The 13,799-nt window shown below is 36.7% G+C and overlaps 1 protein-coding gene across 1 annotated transcript; it reads left to right on the top strand.

The window, feature by feature from the left end:
* The first annotated feature begins 988 nt into the window (after positions 1-988).
* LOC118013496 (olfactory receptor 2B2-like) lies at positions 989-9,515 on the top strand. Its single transcript, XM_035009436.1, is given in 6 exon segments — positions 989-1,302; positions 1,304-1,909; positions 5,114-5,168; positions 5,694-5,788; positions 8,575-8,625; positions 8,627-9,515. Coding segments are annotated over 6 exon segments (2,007 nt in total). The 5' UTR covers positions 989-991.
* The last annotated feature ends 4,284 nt before the right edge of the window (positions 9,516-13,799 follow it).

Below are 13,799 nucleotides of genomic sequence, written 5' to 3'. Positions count from 1 at the left end.
AGTTAAAGGAACATTTTGTACCATTCAACATGCCTCAGTGAAAAATGATCAAACTTGATTCCTCAGATAATAAAAACATATCAGGTAAGGTAGGAAATCCTTTTCCCTGAATCCTCTGCTTTGACTTTAGGGAAAACTAAGTCAGGGAAGGAGAAATCTTCTGGTTCTGAGCTGTAGCTTTTAGGGACAGGTTAGTGAGATTTTGGCCTCTAATTATGGACAACAGGGAAGAGTCAGGAGGGAAGCAGCACTTTGTTGATTGTTCAGGAACTACACGTGAAAGCCAATCTTACTTCTTCGCTGTTTCTTGAACAGGAAAGGTTTAAAATATAGTCTAAGAATAGTCTTTAGTCCCACATTTCTGTCAACCTCATCTGCATTGAAAGGAAGTTCCTGGCCCACTGAAGTTTTCCATCAATTGGACAAAGTGGGAGAACCCGGGTCTGAATTGATTAGAGCCATTCCTATAATTTTGCCTTTTGTATTCATCATCTCTTTATAAAAGCCTTTTACATTTCTGAGTTCTCAGTTTTAGAGAATATTCATTATGTCAACTCCTATAGATGGGTTGAAAAATTGGAACACACTACTTTTAGATCACCAGAGCTAGATTGAGTCTGTTGCAAACAAGACTGAAGGTTCTGTTGATCTATGCCCAGAGAAAGAGGATGAACAATCTTCTTTGAATAATATTAATGAAAAACTAATTAGGTTTTGAAAGTTTATGCTTTCTTTGAAAGTGAGGTAGTTAGGGGCTTAAACCTAGGAGCAAAATGAAAGGATTCTTAGAGAGGAGCATTTGAAAGGTTTAGGTAGAGACAAGGCTCTGGTCTTTGTCCTTGAAATTTTAAACCCCTGAAAAGGATCAAGTCATGAGACAGGTGAGGAGTGGAACCAATCAAGATACAGCATGTCATTCTGATTTGGGAATCAGAAAAAAAACTCTAATGCACCTATTTTCTCTTATTTCTTTCTACAGATTATATCTTGTATGGCTACTTGCAATCATTCCTCCATGACTGAGTTTATCCTTGAAGGGTTAACAAAACGTCCAGAGCTTCAGTTGCCCCTCTTCCTACTGTTCCTCGGAGTATATGTAGTCACAGTGATGGGGAACCTGGGCATGATCCTCTTAATTGCTATCAGTTCTCAACTTCACTCTCCAATGTATTATTTTCTCAGTCATTTGTCATTCATTGATCTCTGCTACTCCTCTGTCATTACCCCAAAAATGCTGGTGAACTTCATATCAGAGAAGAACATTATCTCCTTTCTGGCATGCATGACTCAACTTTATTTCTTGTAATTGCAGAAGGCTACCCCTTCTGACTGCCATGGCATATGACCGTTATGTAGCCATATGTAGTCCACTGCTTTACAATATTATCATGTCCCATAAGGTCTGCTCCATAATGATGGTGGTGGTATATTCACTGGGGTTGTTTGGGGCTACAGTCCATACTACCCTCATGTCAGTGTTGTCCTTCTGTGGGTCTCATGTTGTCAGTCATTATTTTTGTGATATTCTCCCCTTGTTGACTCTCTCTTGCTCCAGCACCCACATCAATGAGATACTGTTGTTTATTATTGGAGGAGTTAATACCTTAGTACCTACACTGGCTGTACTCATCTCTTATGCTTTCATTCTTTTGAGTATTCTCCATATTCGCTCTGCTGAGGGACAGTCTAAAGCCTTTGGCACTTGTAGCTCCCATCTCATGGCTGTGGGTATCTTTTTTGAGTCTATCACATTCGTGTATTTCAAACCTCCTTCTAGCAATACTGTGGAACAGGAGAAGGTATCCTCAGTGTTCTACACTACAGTGATCCTCATGCTGAATCCCATAATCTACAGCCTGAGGAACAAGGATGTGAAGAATGCACTGAGAAAGGTGGTTGGGGGAAGGTAGTCATGCTGACAAAGGGCATTCTCAGAGGGAGCAAGAAAAAAATGAACTAGATGAAAAGTTGTCATGGGCTCTGTGTAATTTCCTTATCTCTTCCAGAGATAAAATTCACCATTATTTATAAAACATACATTTTATACTTGAGAATGATTGAAGCATTTTTAGAGATTATCAAACAATATGATTTTCTGATAGTCAATTTGATCTTTGGAAATTTACGTGTATTAGAGGAACAGAAGTTGACAGAAGAGGGAGAACAAATCAACATAAGTAGAGTATCTTGAAGATATCAATTACTAATATTATATTAAATATTAATTTTGAAAGTCCTTAATTACTAGAGAGTAAGTTAAGGGTTGTGTTTGAAGAAGGGTGATGTTAATTGATTAAAATTTCCTGGAGGGCAGGAGAGGTGTATTTATTTATTTATTTATTTATTACAGGTGAACATAGGGGAAGGGAAGGAAAAATAAAATAAGATGAAAACAGAGAGAGACATGCCATAAGAAACTCTTAGCTATAGGGAACAAACTGAGAGTTACTGGAGGGGAGGTGGGTGGGGGGATGGGGTAACTGGGTGATGGGCATTAAAGAGGGCACTTGATGTAATGACCACTGGGTGTTATATGCAACTGATGGATCACTAAATTCTACCTCTGAAACTAATAATACACTGTACATTAATTAAATTGAATTTAAATAAAAAATTTTTATAAAAAAGAGAGTGTACCTAACGCAAAGAAGATAACATTAACTTTTTTACTTATATTGACTCTATTGTCATCAAAAGTCCTTAATTGTCTGCAATTAACCAGTGTCTCCCCTTCTCTCTTCATTTTTGTAGAAGTTTTGAATCTTATATTCCCCATGTGCATTTTAATCTCACTAAATATATCCATCACTCCAGTTTCCAGAGGTCTTTGTGAATCATGATTTTGTCATACATTAAATTAACTGTTCTCACAACTTCACAGCATCTGCAAGTCTGATTAAAATTTCTTTGATATTCTCAGGGTGCCTGGGTGGATCAGTCAGTTAAGTGTCTGACTTCAGCTCAGGTGATGATCTCAGGGCTCTGGGATGGAGCCACGCATTGAGCCCTAAGTTATAGCATTAAGAAATTTGAAAAATAATTTATTTAAGTCCTGTTACTTTATCAATGAGAAACTGAGTCTCAGAGAGTATCAATGACTTCCTCAGAATAGCACAGTTAATCATATGATCTCACTGATATGAGGAATTCTTAATCGCAGGAAACAAACTGAGTGTTGTTGGAGTGGGGGTTGGGGTGGGAGGGATGGGGTGACTGGGTGATAGACACTGGGGAGGGTATGTGCTCTGGTAAGCGCTGTGAATTGTGCAAGACTGTTGAATCTCAGATCTGTACCTCTGAAACAAATAATGCAATATATGTTAAGAAAAAAAAAAAGAAGAAGAAGAAGGTAGCAGGAGGGGAAGAATGAAGCGGGGGAAATCGTAGGGGTGGACGAACCAAGAGAGACGATGGACTCTGAAAAACAAACTGAAGGTTCTAGAGGGGAGGGGGGTGGGAGGATGGGTTGGCCTGGTGGTGGGTATTGAGGAGGGCACGTTCTGCATGGAGCACTGGGTGTAATGCACAATGAATCATGGAACACTTCATCTAGAACTAATGATGTAATGTATGGGGATTAACATAAGAATAAAAAAAAATTCTAAACATAACAATAAAAAAAACTAAAAAAAAAAAGAACAGCACAGTTATTTTGATCAAAAGAACATTATATACACCCATGCTCATAGCAACATTATTTACAAGAGCCAAAAGGTGGGAACAACCCCAGTTCCACCGATGAATAAATGGATAAACAAAATATGGTATGTACATACAATGGAAAATTACTCAGCCTTAAAAAAATTCTGACACTTGCTATAACCTGGATGAAGCTAAGTGAAATAGACTAAACACAAGAAGAGAAATATTGTATGATTTCTCTCATATGCAAGTACTTAGAGTAATCGAATCCAGAGAGTCAGAAAGTAGAAAAGTGGTTGCTAGGGTCTGGGGAGAGGGAGGATGGGGAATTATTGTTTAATGAGCACAGAGTTTCAGATGAGGGAGATGAAAAAGTTCTAGAGATGGATGGAGATGATGATCACATAACAATGTGAATGTCCTTAATACCATAGAACTGTACACTTAAAATGGTAAATTTTGTGTCATATATATATATATATTACAATAAAAAATAAAGGACAGTTTTTAAATTGAATCAATTTAGCTTTAGGAAAAAATTTACATTTCATTATTTTTCTCCTTTTATTTATTTATTTTTTTTGACTGATGAAATAGTAGTGAAGAACCAGCAACTGACTGCGGACTTTTGACAATCATTGATCCAATTTCTCTGTGTTTCAGAATCCCCATTGGGAACATGAAAATATAAAATAAGAAACTTAGGGAATTTACTACACTTGGGAAATATAGCAATGGGGGGAAGGCAAGAGGATGATATCATTTTTGCAAAGGGTTATTATATACTGTGCACACCAGTAATCTCTAGGCTCAGTATGTCTTGGGGGACCTGTGTGTGCAGGGGAGTTAAGTATTCCTAATGATATCCCTGTGCTTAATAAACCTCAAATAAAATTTGCATGTCACTTTACTCTCTGGCTTTTAAGATTGGGGAAGCTAAGTATGATTTGCTTCAAGATCCAGAGAGTACTATCAGCTGAATTTCGACTTTTACTTTTAGCCAACCAAATAATTCAATCATTGACATATAAACGTGCATGTTAGGCAACAGAAGAGGCTTTGCTCTTACTTAGCTATAGCAAGAATCTGTGCTATGACCAAAGTAAACAGTTCCTAAGAACTTCAATCTCTGTTTAGTACTGGGTAAGTGTCCAGTTTCATTTATTACAGTTGTACTCCATCTAATAGAAGGGTGGTTGGTGATTAACAGCAACACTAACCATGTGCGATGTTTTGGCTTTACCAGGAGCACTTGCCCCACTATTCTTTCCACTTGGTTATGTCCTCCCTTCTCTTCCATTCATGTTGCCTTGTCACTTCTTCATAAATTGGGTCACAACCTCCTGCAGAAACAATTTCCTGTCTAAGTTCATCCAACTCTTGTGTGGAGAATGTCACTGTGAAGTTTTGCTTCCCTGAAGTGCTTCCTGTTTATGTATTTATTAATTTTCCTTATCTTCTTATGCACTAGCCTACACAAGTCTCTTAGAGTTATGGATAAAAAGGCAGATACAATTGCAGGTAGAGTATTAATTACTGGACAGAATAGTAAACATAAATCCCTACCTCTCATCTATCTTGAAGGAGTATTCTCAGGCCAGTAGGAGTTAAAGTAAGAGCCTGTTCAGCCTGCTCAGTAATGCCTTTTGGCTTCAGAAGAATGGCTTCTTTTAGGATGAAGAAGAAACACACAATGTTTTTCTTCATACCAACGCAGTGTATTTTTGTCTCTTCGTATTATATTACTTTTCTATAATGAATATATTTCTTTTTAAAAATTAAATTTTAATTAGTGTTTTTATTATTTTAAGATGTATTTATTTATTTGAGAGAGAGAGAGAGAGTGCACATGAAGGGGAAGGGTAATGGGAGAGGGAGAGAGATAATCTGAATCAGACTCTACACTGAGCACAGAGCCCAACATGGGGCTCAGTCTCACAACCCTGAGATTATGACCTGAGCCAAAACCAAGAGTTGGTTGCCCAACCAACTGCACCACCCATGTACCCCTAGTGTTTTTAGATAATGAAACTTTCAATTCTCTATTTTAGTTATCACAATATTTCTTTGAAGCAGTTATTATCATTCCCACTTTCAAGATTGTAACACTGAGGTTTATGTTAAATGACTTGCCTCATGTTGCAAAGTGAGGTCAGCCCTTGAAATAAGGTTCCTTTGATATCAAAGCTTTTTCAGTGGCTTGCTGAGCAGGCTCTAAGTTCTCTCTTGTTAAGCTCTTTTAACATTTTTGTTATCAAATAAATATAAGAAGTACTGAATTCACAAAGTTGAACAGATTTCTTTCTAGCTGCACTATTCAGAGCCTTTAATAAACAAATGTCTATAGCAGACTTCCAAGAGAGTCATATGGAAGTACCTGGAAATGGAAGCACATCTATTGGGGTTTATTTGTTGTTCTTTTCCCTCACAGAGCATTGTGAACATTGTCTGAGAAATGCTGACCTAGGCTATGAACACACAGTGCCTCAGTGTGCCCCTTTACGGGTGCTATGGAAAATGTTCTTTAAGTAATTTTGAGTACATTCAATATTCTATTAGATAATAGGTTCTTCAAGTGCCAAAAATACATATTTTTCCTTTCTGTATTTTTCCAAGTCACAGTCCATGTTAGGTAAACTTCTGAGATCAAGAAGTTTGCCCTGGATCTCATTAGGCCTGTTTTAAACCACTTCAGGGTGTACAGCGTCCCCACGTTGTTCACAACACGTGAACTCTCTGCCCTGTTGTTACACATGATCAAGATTTGTCCTTTCCTTGAAACATTCTGAAATCTGAACCATCCCATAAAGTCCAAATCTCCTCGCAGTCTGTCTCTTAGGGCTTTGTGATGAGTTAGAAGGCAAGAGATGTTAATAATAGATTTAATCCATCCTTTAAGGAAAAGGAGAAGAGCTTGGTAGAAAAGAACATGGACCCTGGCATGTTTAAATCCTGACTTGGCTCCTAGGTTTAAATCCTGACTTGATTCCTAAATTCTCTGTGCCAAAGTTTCTTCATCTGTAAAACAGGGATACTATTTCAAGGGTTTTTGAAGACGTAAGTAAGATAATATATGTGAAGGACTTAGAAGCAATATGTAATCAAGGAGGAAGAGGAAAAGAATCATTATCATCTCTGGTCTCCTTTACTATAGGTAGACCACCTCCTCTGGGTATTGTGTGTGCCTTAACAAAATTCAAACATGTATCTTCGGTAAGTGTCAGTAGGAAGTCTATTTCTATTTCATTCCCCTTGAAGAAGTGGCAGCAAAGCATTTCAGGAAAGTCATTTTCTGTCTTGCCTTCTAAGCAAGCACAATCTGTTTTGCTGTTCAGTAATGACTAGTGAACATCAGCCTGGGCCCATTTCAAGAGTTCCTCTTTGAAATATCCCACCAATAATCCTTTGACCCAAAGCCTGGGCTCTTTCCTTACTTTTCTTATTGAAACAGTCACATTCTGTGATATGATGACTTTGGCTTGTTCTCACGTCACCTCTGACTCTACTCTTTTTTTGACCTCCAAAAAGGCAACTGTGGCCCTCACATCAGGGAGGGAAGTCAACAGAGTAATATTTTGAACAGATTTTTTATGAAGAACAATTGCATTTAGTAAAGTGCCTACTATGTTCCAGGGACAATATTAGCATAATATTCTTATTTAAGTTCATGGATTTGTTTTGCATACTCCTCAAAAAATGATTTAGCACTGTGATATTGGTGGTTTCACCAAGAGGACTAAAAGCTATATGATGATTTTGTGCATATAATCAGGTTCTGACCATCCTATGCCTCATGTAAATCTCCTCAACATCTGCCTATTCTCAAGCCACCCTTGGAAATTCATTTTCTCTTCAAGGGTTCTCTAAATTTCACTTATAGAAACATTTTTAATCAAGACTGAAAGTCTAGAATCTATAAATTAAAAACACCAAATATATGTGGATAAAGATTTTGAAATGTATACAACAATGATACCACAAATAAAATCAATTCATAAACAATAAACTTGAAAAAATATCACAATTTAGAGGACAGGTTAATTTCTGTAATAGACAATTTAAGAAGAAAGTGATAACACAATAAGCAATTTATAGAACAAATTCAAATGGCCAGTATCCTATGAAAATGTGCTTACATTCATTAGAAGACAAAAAAAAGGACAAATTAATGCAATAATGACTCATCATGTAAATTCAACACATTGGGAAAAACAGGTAATACATATTGTTAGTGATGATACAGGAAAAAGGGCAATCATGTATTGCTACCGAAAATGTGTATTATTATAGTTTTCTGGAAATCAATGTCATACCATTTACATAAAGTAAAAATTTATAAACTCTTTAACTCATAAATATCTCTCCTGGGAAATTATTTCATGGAAATAAAACACTAGTATGTGTATGTGTATGTACATTTTAAATGACAATGTATTTGATAATAGCAATTTTTTTTAAATCCAGAAAAAAGTTAACACTTACCACTAAGAAGATGTAATATTTAGTGGTATATCTACATCACTGAATATTATACCACTGTTTATGTTCATCAATTTTCTTGGGAATATTCTAAAAGTTTTTTTAAATGAGAAGGGAAGACGCAAAAATAAATTTTGTGTAATAATATTATCCTACATTCTAAGCAAATGACAAAATGTGTGTGTGTGCATGTATAATATTATATAAGCACATAGAAAGTTAACTGGGGAGAAGTTAATTAAAGGTTCTATAAATGGAAGGGGGAAACAAAGGAAAAAAACAAGTGTATACTAATATAAAAATAGTACAGGGTGCTTTAGGGAGACAGGACCAGAGATAATGAGAGCTATGATTCCATCTCTGTTTCTGATGACTTTCCTCTTGCAAATCTGGTTTTCTTTAGACAGAGAGTAAAGATCCATTTTAATATATACTTCTTTTCCATTTACACAGAGATCTCCAAAGAAGAATGGTTGCAGGAATCCATTCCATAGTAACTGAGTTTGTTAGTGGGTTTAACACAGAAGCCAGAGCTCCAGCTGCCTCTCTTCGTCCTGTTCCTGGGAATCTATATAGTGACAGTGGTGGGGAATTTGGGCTTGATTCTCCTGATTGCAGTAGTTCCTTTGCTTCACACCCCCATGTACTACTTCCTCAGCAGTTTGTCCTTCATCGATCTCTGCTATTCCTCTGTCATCATCCCCAAAATGCTGGTGAACTTCTTAGGGAAGAAGAATATGATCCTTTATTCTGAGTGCATGGCACAGCTCTTTTTCTTTGTGGTTTCTGTAGTGGCTGAGGGTTACCTCCTGATGGTGATGGCATACGATCGCTACATTGCTATCTGTAGCCCGCTGCTTTACAGTGTGATAATGACCTCTCAGGTCTGCTCACTGCTCGTGCTGGTTGCCCTCATCCTGGGCTTTCTCTCTGCCTTGGCCCATACAAGTGCCATGATGAAACTGTCTTTCTGCAGATCCCACATCATCAGCCATTACTTCTGTGATGTCTTTCCTCTCCTCAATCTCTCCTGCTCCAATATACATCTCAATGACCTTCTCCTTTTTATCATTGCGGGATTTAACACCTTGGTGCCCACTCTAGCGGTCTTCATTTCCTATGCCTTCATCTTCCACAACATCCTTCACATCCGATCCTCAGAGGCCCGGTCCAAAGCATTTGGTACTTGCAGCTCTCATCTCATGGCTGTGGGGATCTTCTTTGGGTCTATCACCTTCATGTATTTCAAGCCCCCTTCCAGTAACTCCCTGGAACAGGAAAAGGTGTCCTCAGTGTTTTACACCACAGTGATCCCCATGCTGAACCTTTTAATATACAGTCTGAGAAACAAGGATGTAAAGAGAGCATTGAGGAAGGTTTTGGTGAGGAAATAAGCTTTGCTTTGGAGATTTATAAATGGGAAAAATGAAGGTTCCAACGAACCTTCATTTTTCCTTGTTATTCTGTTGCAATATGCATAATACCTGGACTTTTAAAATACTTCCCCGTCTATGATTGATTCCATTTCCTCAATGAAATAAAAAGGTATTTAGTAAAGCAGGTTTTAGTGTTCTTATTTTTGGGCAGGAAAACTGAGGTTTAGATAGTTTTATTTTTTCTAACTTATTGTGGTAGAAGAGGAATGAGAATTATTTTCTCCAGTGTTATTCTTTTTTCCTAATATTCTGTGTTTGCTTCACTGAATACCTGATGTGTTGGAGGTGCTGAGTTTTCCACTGATAAGAATGCTAAGAGATACGTAACTCCATCCCACAACTCCATTAATTCTTGAGGGAATGAGACAAATACACAAGAGGAAAAAAAGAAGTAAGGTTGTCAAAACAGTTACGGAAAAAGGATGGCAATTCTAGTCAAGTAGGTATTACTCAAAATGCTTTTACTCTTTTTTTTTCTTATTCAGCATATTCAGAATCTCTTCATTTCTGTTCCATTTCTTTGTTGCCTCTCCCTCTCCACCCCCCAACCCCCGTCTCTGTCTTGTGACACGATGGTTGTGTACTAAAGGACCTCTGAGCAGGCATTTTCAGGACTGTGTGGGGTTTCCACTAACTGTTGCAATAAAGTTTGTGAAACATGCCTCACAGGGAGGGTATACCCCCACATTTGTTTCAGTCGGAGATTGCTCTCAGTGGATTCCTGAACTGAAATGTGGTTGATGATTCCGAGCTTGTGCTCTTACTGCGTAAGTACCACACACTCTAGACAATGTCTTTCCTGGGTTTTCACACATCCTGGGTCTCATGTAACATTTCTTCTGTGTTTGTTGTTTGTGGAGAGGTTATAATGAAACAAGCCTCTGATGTTTTGCAGCCCTCAGCTGTTTTCCTCTATACTTCCAAGGAATATTCTGTGGAATTTCTAAAATTTGAACTTCCATCTCACATTGCTTCTCTTCACTCATTGTTATATGTTAAACCAGCAGTTGAAATGAGCTGCCTTTCTCCCTTTACTTTTTTCTTTTTTTACCTTTGCCAATATGGTTTTTAGAACATTATTCTCTAGATTTTATCTTGGGAAATTAGTCTACTCGAGAAATGTGAAATCAGTAGGTCTGGATCTGCCAAAATCCCACTGTTCTAACAAAGCTTCTTTATCTTTAGTTTCCTCCTTTTGATAATCCCACCAAGAATACATCTTACCACTGGTTTCTTTAATGAGGTCCTGGACTTTATTATGGTCCTGGCCACCTGTCCCTTAATACGTCTTCTCTTCCCTATGCCTTGCTCCATATATTTCCTTCATATGTTTTCTCAGGGTCCAGATAATGTCTGTATCTACTCAGACAGTCCCATCCCTTAAGATCTTTCTGTCTTGAAAGCAAACACGTGCTATTTACTGCTTTTTAGTGGTTTTAATGTTGCAGTGAATAATTGCCTAGATTCAGGCTCCTGGCCTTCAAATTATTTTCTACCACATAGATTTAGAATCCCTTCCTTCTCCCCCATCCTTTTCCTCTCTCTCTCTCCCTCTCTCTTATTCTAGTTTAATTAACTTGTTTTACTTTATTTTCTTTCTTTTTTTATAATGTTCCTGTCATGTAGGAGCAACCTTTACAAATCACATGATTTCCTCAGCAGACTTGATTCCTAGAAATAGAATGTTTCATCCAGATCTTTAAGCTACCTTTAGTCTTTAGGTTTGCGATAATTTCACTGAGCTGTTTTTCTTTCTCAATGTAAGAAGATGCAATATTCTTTTTATGGTAAGCCCCCACCCCATTTGTATTCGTTCATTAATGAAATCTACCACCCATTTAAAGAGAAGCTCCTGATTAGAAGACAGGAAGCTAAAGCCCTGGTCAGAGCTTATGTATTTAAGAAATTTAGGGACAAGTTGAGCCCACTCAGTGGAAGTTAACTCTTGAGCCCATGTATATGCCACAAGAATTGAAGGTTAGACTCTCCACAGTGCCATGTCTGGGTCACAAAGGCAAGTTAAGGCACCATAAGAGTGAAACGATTTAAAGCAGACTAACCGCCCTGTCAGACTAGTCTTGGAACTAAATATTTCTTGAAGACATGGCTGAAAAATAGAGTGGAAACAACAAATAATTGTCTAACAGGAGTTTATATGAAAAGGTTCTCTTTTCCTTGGAATGAAATCATTACCTGCTTGGGAAAAGCTTCCTCTGTATGTCCAAGTTTAAGCTGCGGCAATATTTGCTCGTGCAATTGTTGAGATTGACTCAATTGACCAACCTACATTTGCCAAGGACCATAGGACACAAGGCTTTGTGGAGACTTGCTTAGCTCACAGTTTTATTTTTTTAATTTAGATTCAATTAATTAACATATCAGTGTATTATTAGTTTCAGCGGTAGAGTTCAGTGATTCATCAGTCTTATATAATACCCAGCGCTCATTACATAGCTCGACAGTTTTCAAGTGACTTTACTCTGCTGAGGGATTTGCCTTTGCTTAAGGCTCAGCACTAGCAGTGTGGCCCCTAGAGAAGTGAATGGACACCTGCACAAAATTATTCATTCACCTTTGAACAAATCTGCCATATATTACACCTATGAAGGTTAGAATTCCACTTTGTGGAAGCTTTAGACTCATAGCCATTTGCTGGGATCTTATTAGTTAAAAGTTATGCATAAACTATAACCTATATAAATATTGCAAAATAAGTGTGACTTTGTGTCACTGAGTCAAAATTCCCTCTCTATCAAAATCCCAAAACTCCTAGGTACGCTTTTGCTCTGAAATCTACTTTTCCTGTTAAATTCTTCATAACCGTGATCCAATATACAAGATACAGTAGTTTGAGAAAGTAAAATAATATAGCACTTGTTCTTCACTAATAGAAAAGGTAAATAAACAATCTGTCAAGTGAAGACCGAAATATCTTTACTACATCTTTATTATTGGTAAAGGTATATTTTGGGGCAAGCAAACTTTTTAAAACTAAGCTCTAGAATCAGGCAAACTTACTACTCTAATCACAGAAAGTGCGGGATTTCTGCAGGTCTCTACCTAGAGGTCAGATTGCATGAGAAAGAGTAACCAAGAATATATTCTTTCTGAATGTATACAAACTTTCAAAAAGAAAGGAATAGTTTCTCCTTTGAAATTCATCACTCAGATAAGTCATTCCACCTCTCAAGGAGGAGTGACCTAGGGTGTGAAGTGGGTCTGGAGTGTTAAAGTAATAGATATTCCTCCACCTGGATGAGAACATCAAGAATGAGGGAGGGGTGTCTCATCCCCCTTTCATGGACTACTGGAATTTAGAAAAAAACACATTCCAATCAATTCAGGGGGGGAAAAGGCAAGTCTATGTTGAATACAAATAGAATCAAGAAATAAGATTCAAAATTAAATTATGACAGAAATTCTAAGTAAGTCTATGAAAAATGACAGAAGACCCTTTTTACGCTTAAAAACATTTATTTGTAAACTTATTAGGATGATTCTTACTCCAGAAGGAAAAGTCAGAACCAATAGAAAAGAACAAAAGGATTTTAGCTGACCAAAATAAAAATATGTAAAATCTCCTTATAAATTCATATAAAAAAGATTAATACTCCATAGAAAGGTAGTCAAAAATTATTCAGTGAACAAATATAAAAAAATATATGAATGCAAATTAGTACATTAAACTTGTCCAACTCTATTAGTTATAAAAATTCAAATAAAACAATCCTAATATGCATGCTTAAATATCTATATTGATTTCTATAAGACAGTTTGATAGTATGTATTAAATATATTGAATTGTAAATTCTTTGTGGGATTTTACCAAGTTATGGAATTTTTAGGCATGTATGCTTAAAAAATAAAAGTCATATTGGCAAAGATAGAGCTACAATATTTATTGCTGTGCTATTGATAATTGCAAAAATAAATTGAATTAAATGACTTTCAGAGATATAAGCTGAAATAAAACACGGTATATACAATAGAAAACAAAAGCAGTCATAAAACAATACTTAGTGACACGGATCATATCCAATGTATATTGAAATTTAAAAAGACATGCATGGCAAATGCATGCATATACATAACTCACTAGGATAAAAAAAATCCCTAACGCATTAACATTCTTTTTTATTTCTTTCCAACTACAATAATCATTTAGCATGCAAATGAATAAGGATAATATTCGAAGGATGATTTAAAAGTCATTTTTGTCTGTGTCTGTGTTGAGTGCAGGGT

Source organism: Mirounga leonina, unplaced genomic scaffold, assembly GCF_011800145.1.
Source record: "Mirounga leonina isolate KUSES-001 unplaced genomic scaffold, KU_Mleo_1.0 Mir_153, whole genome shotgun sequence".
NCBI classification, from domain to species: Eukaryota; Metazoa; Chordata; class Mammalia; order Carnivora; family Phocidae; genus Mirounga; species Mirounga leonina.
The sequence above is the reverse complement of the archived record's forward strand: the minus strand, read 5'-3'. Positions and strand labels throughout refer to the sequence as shown.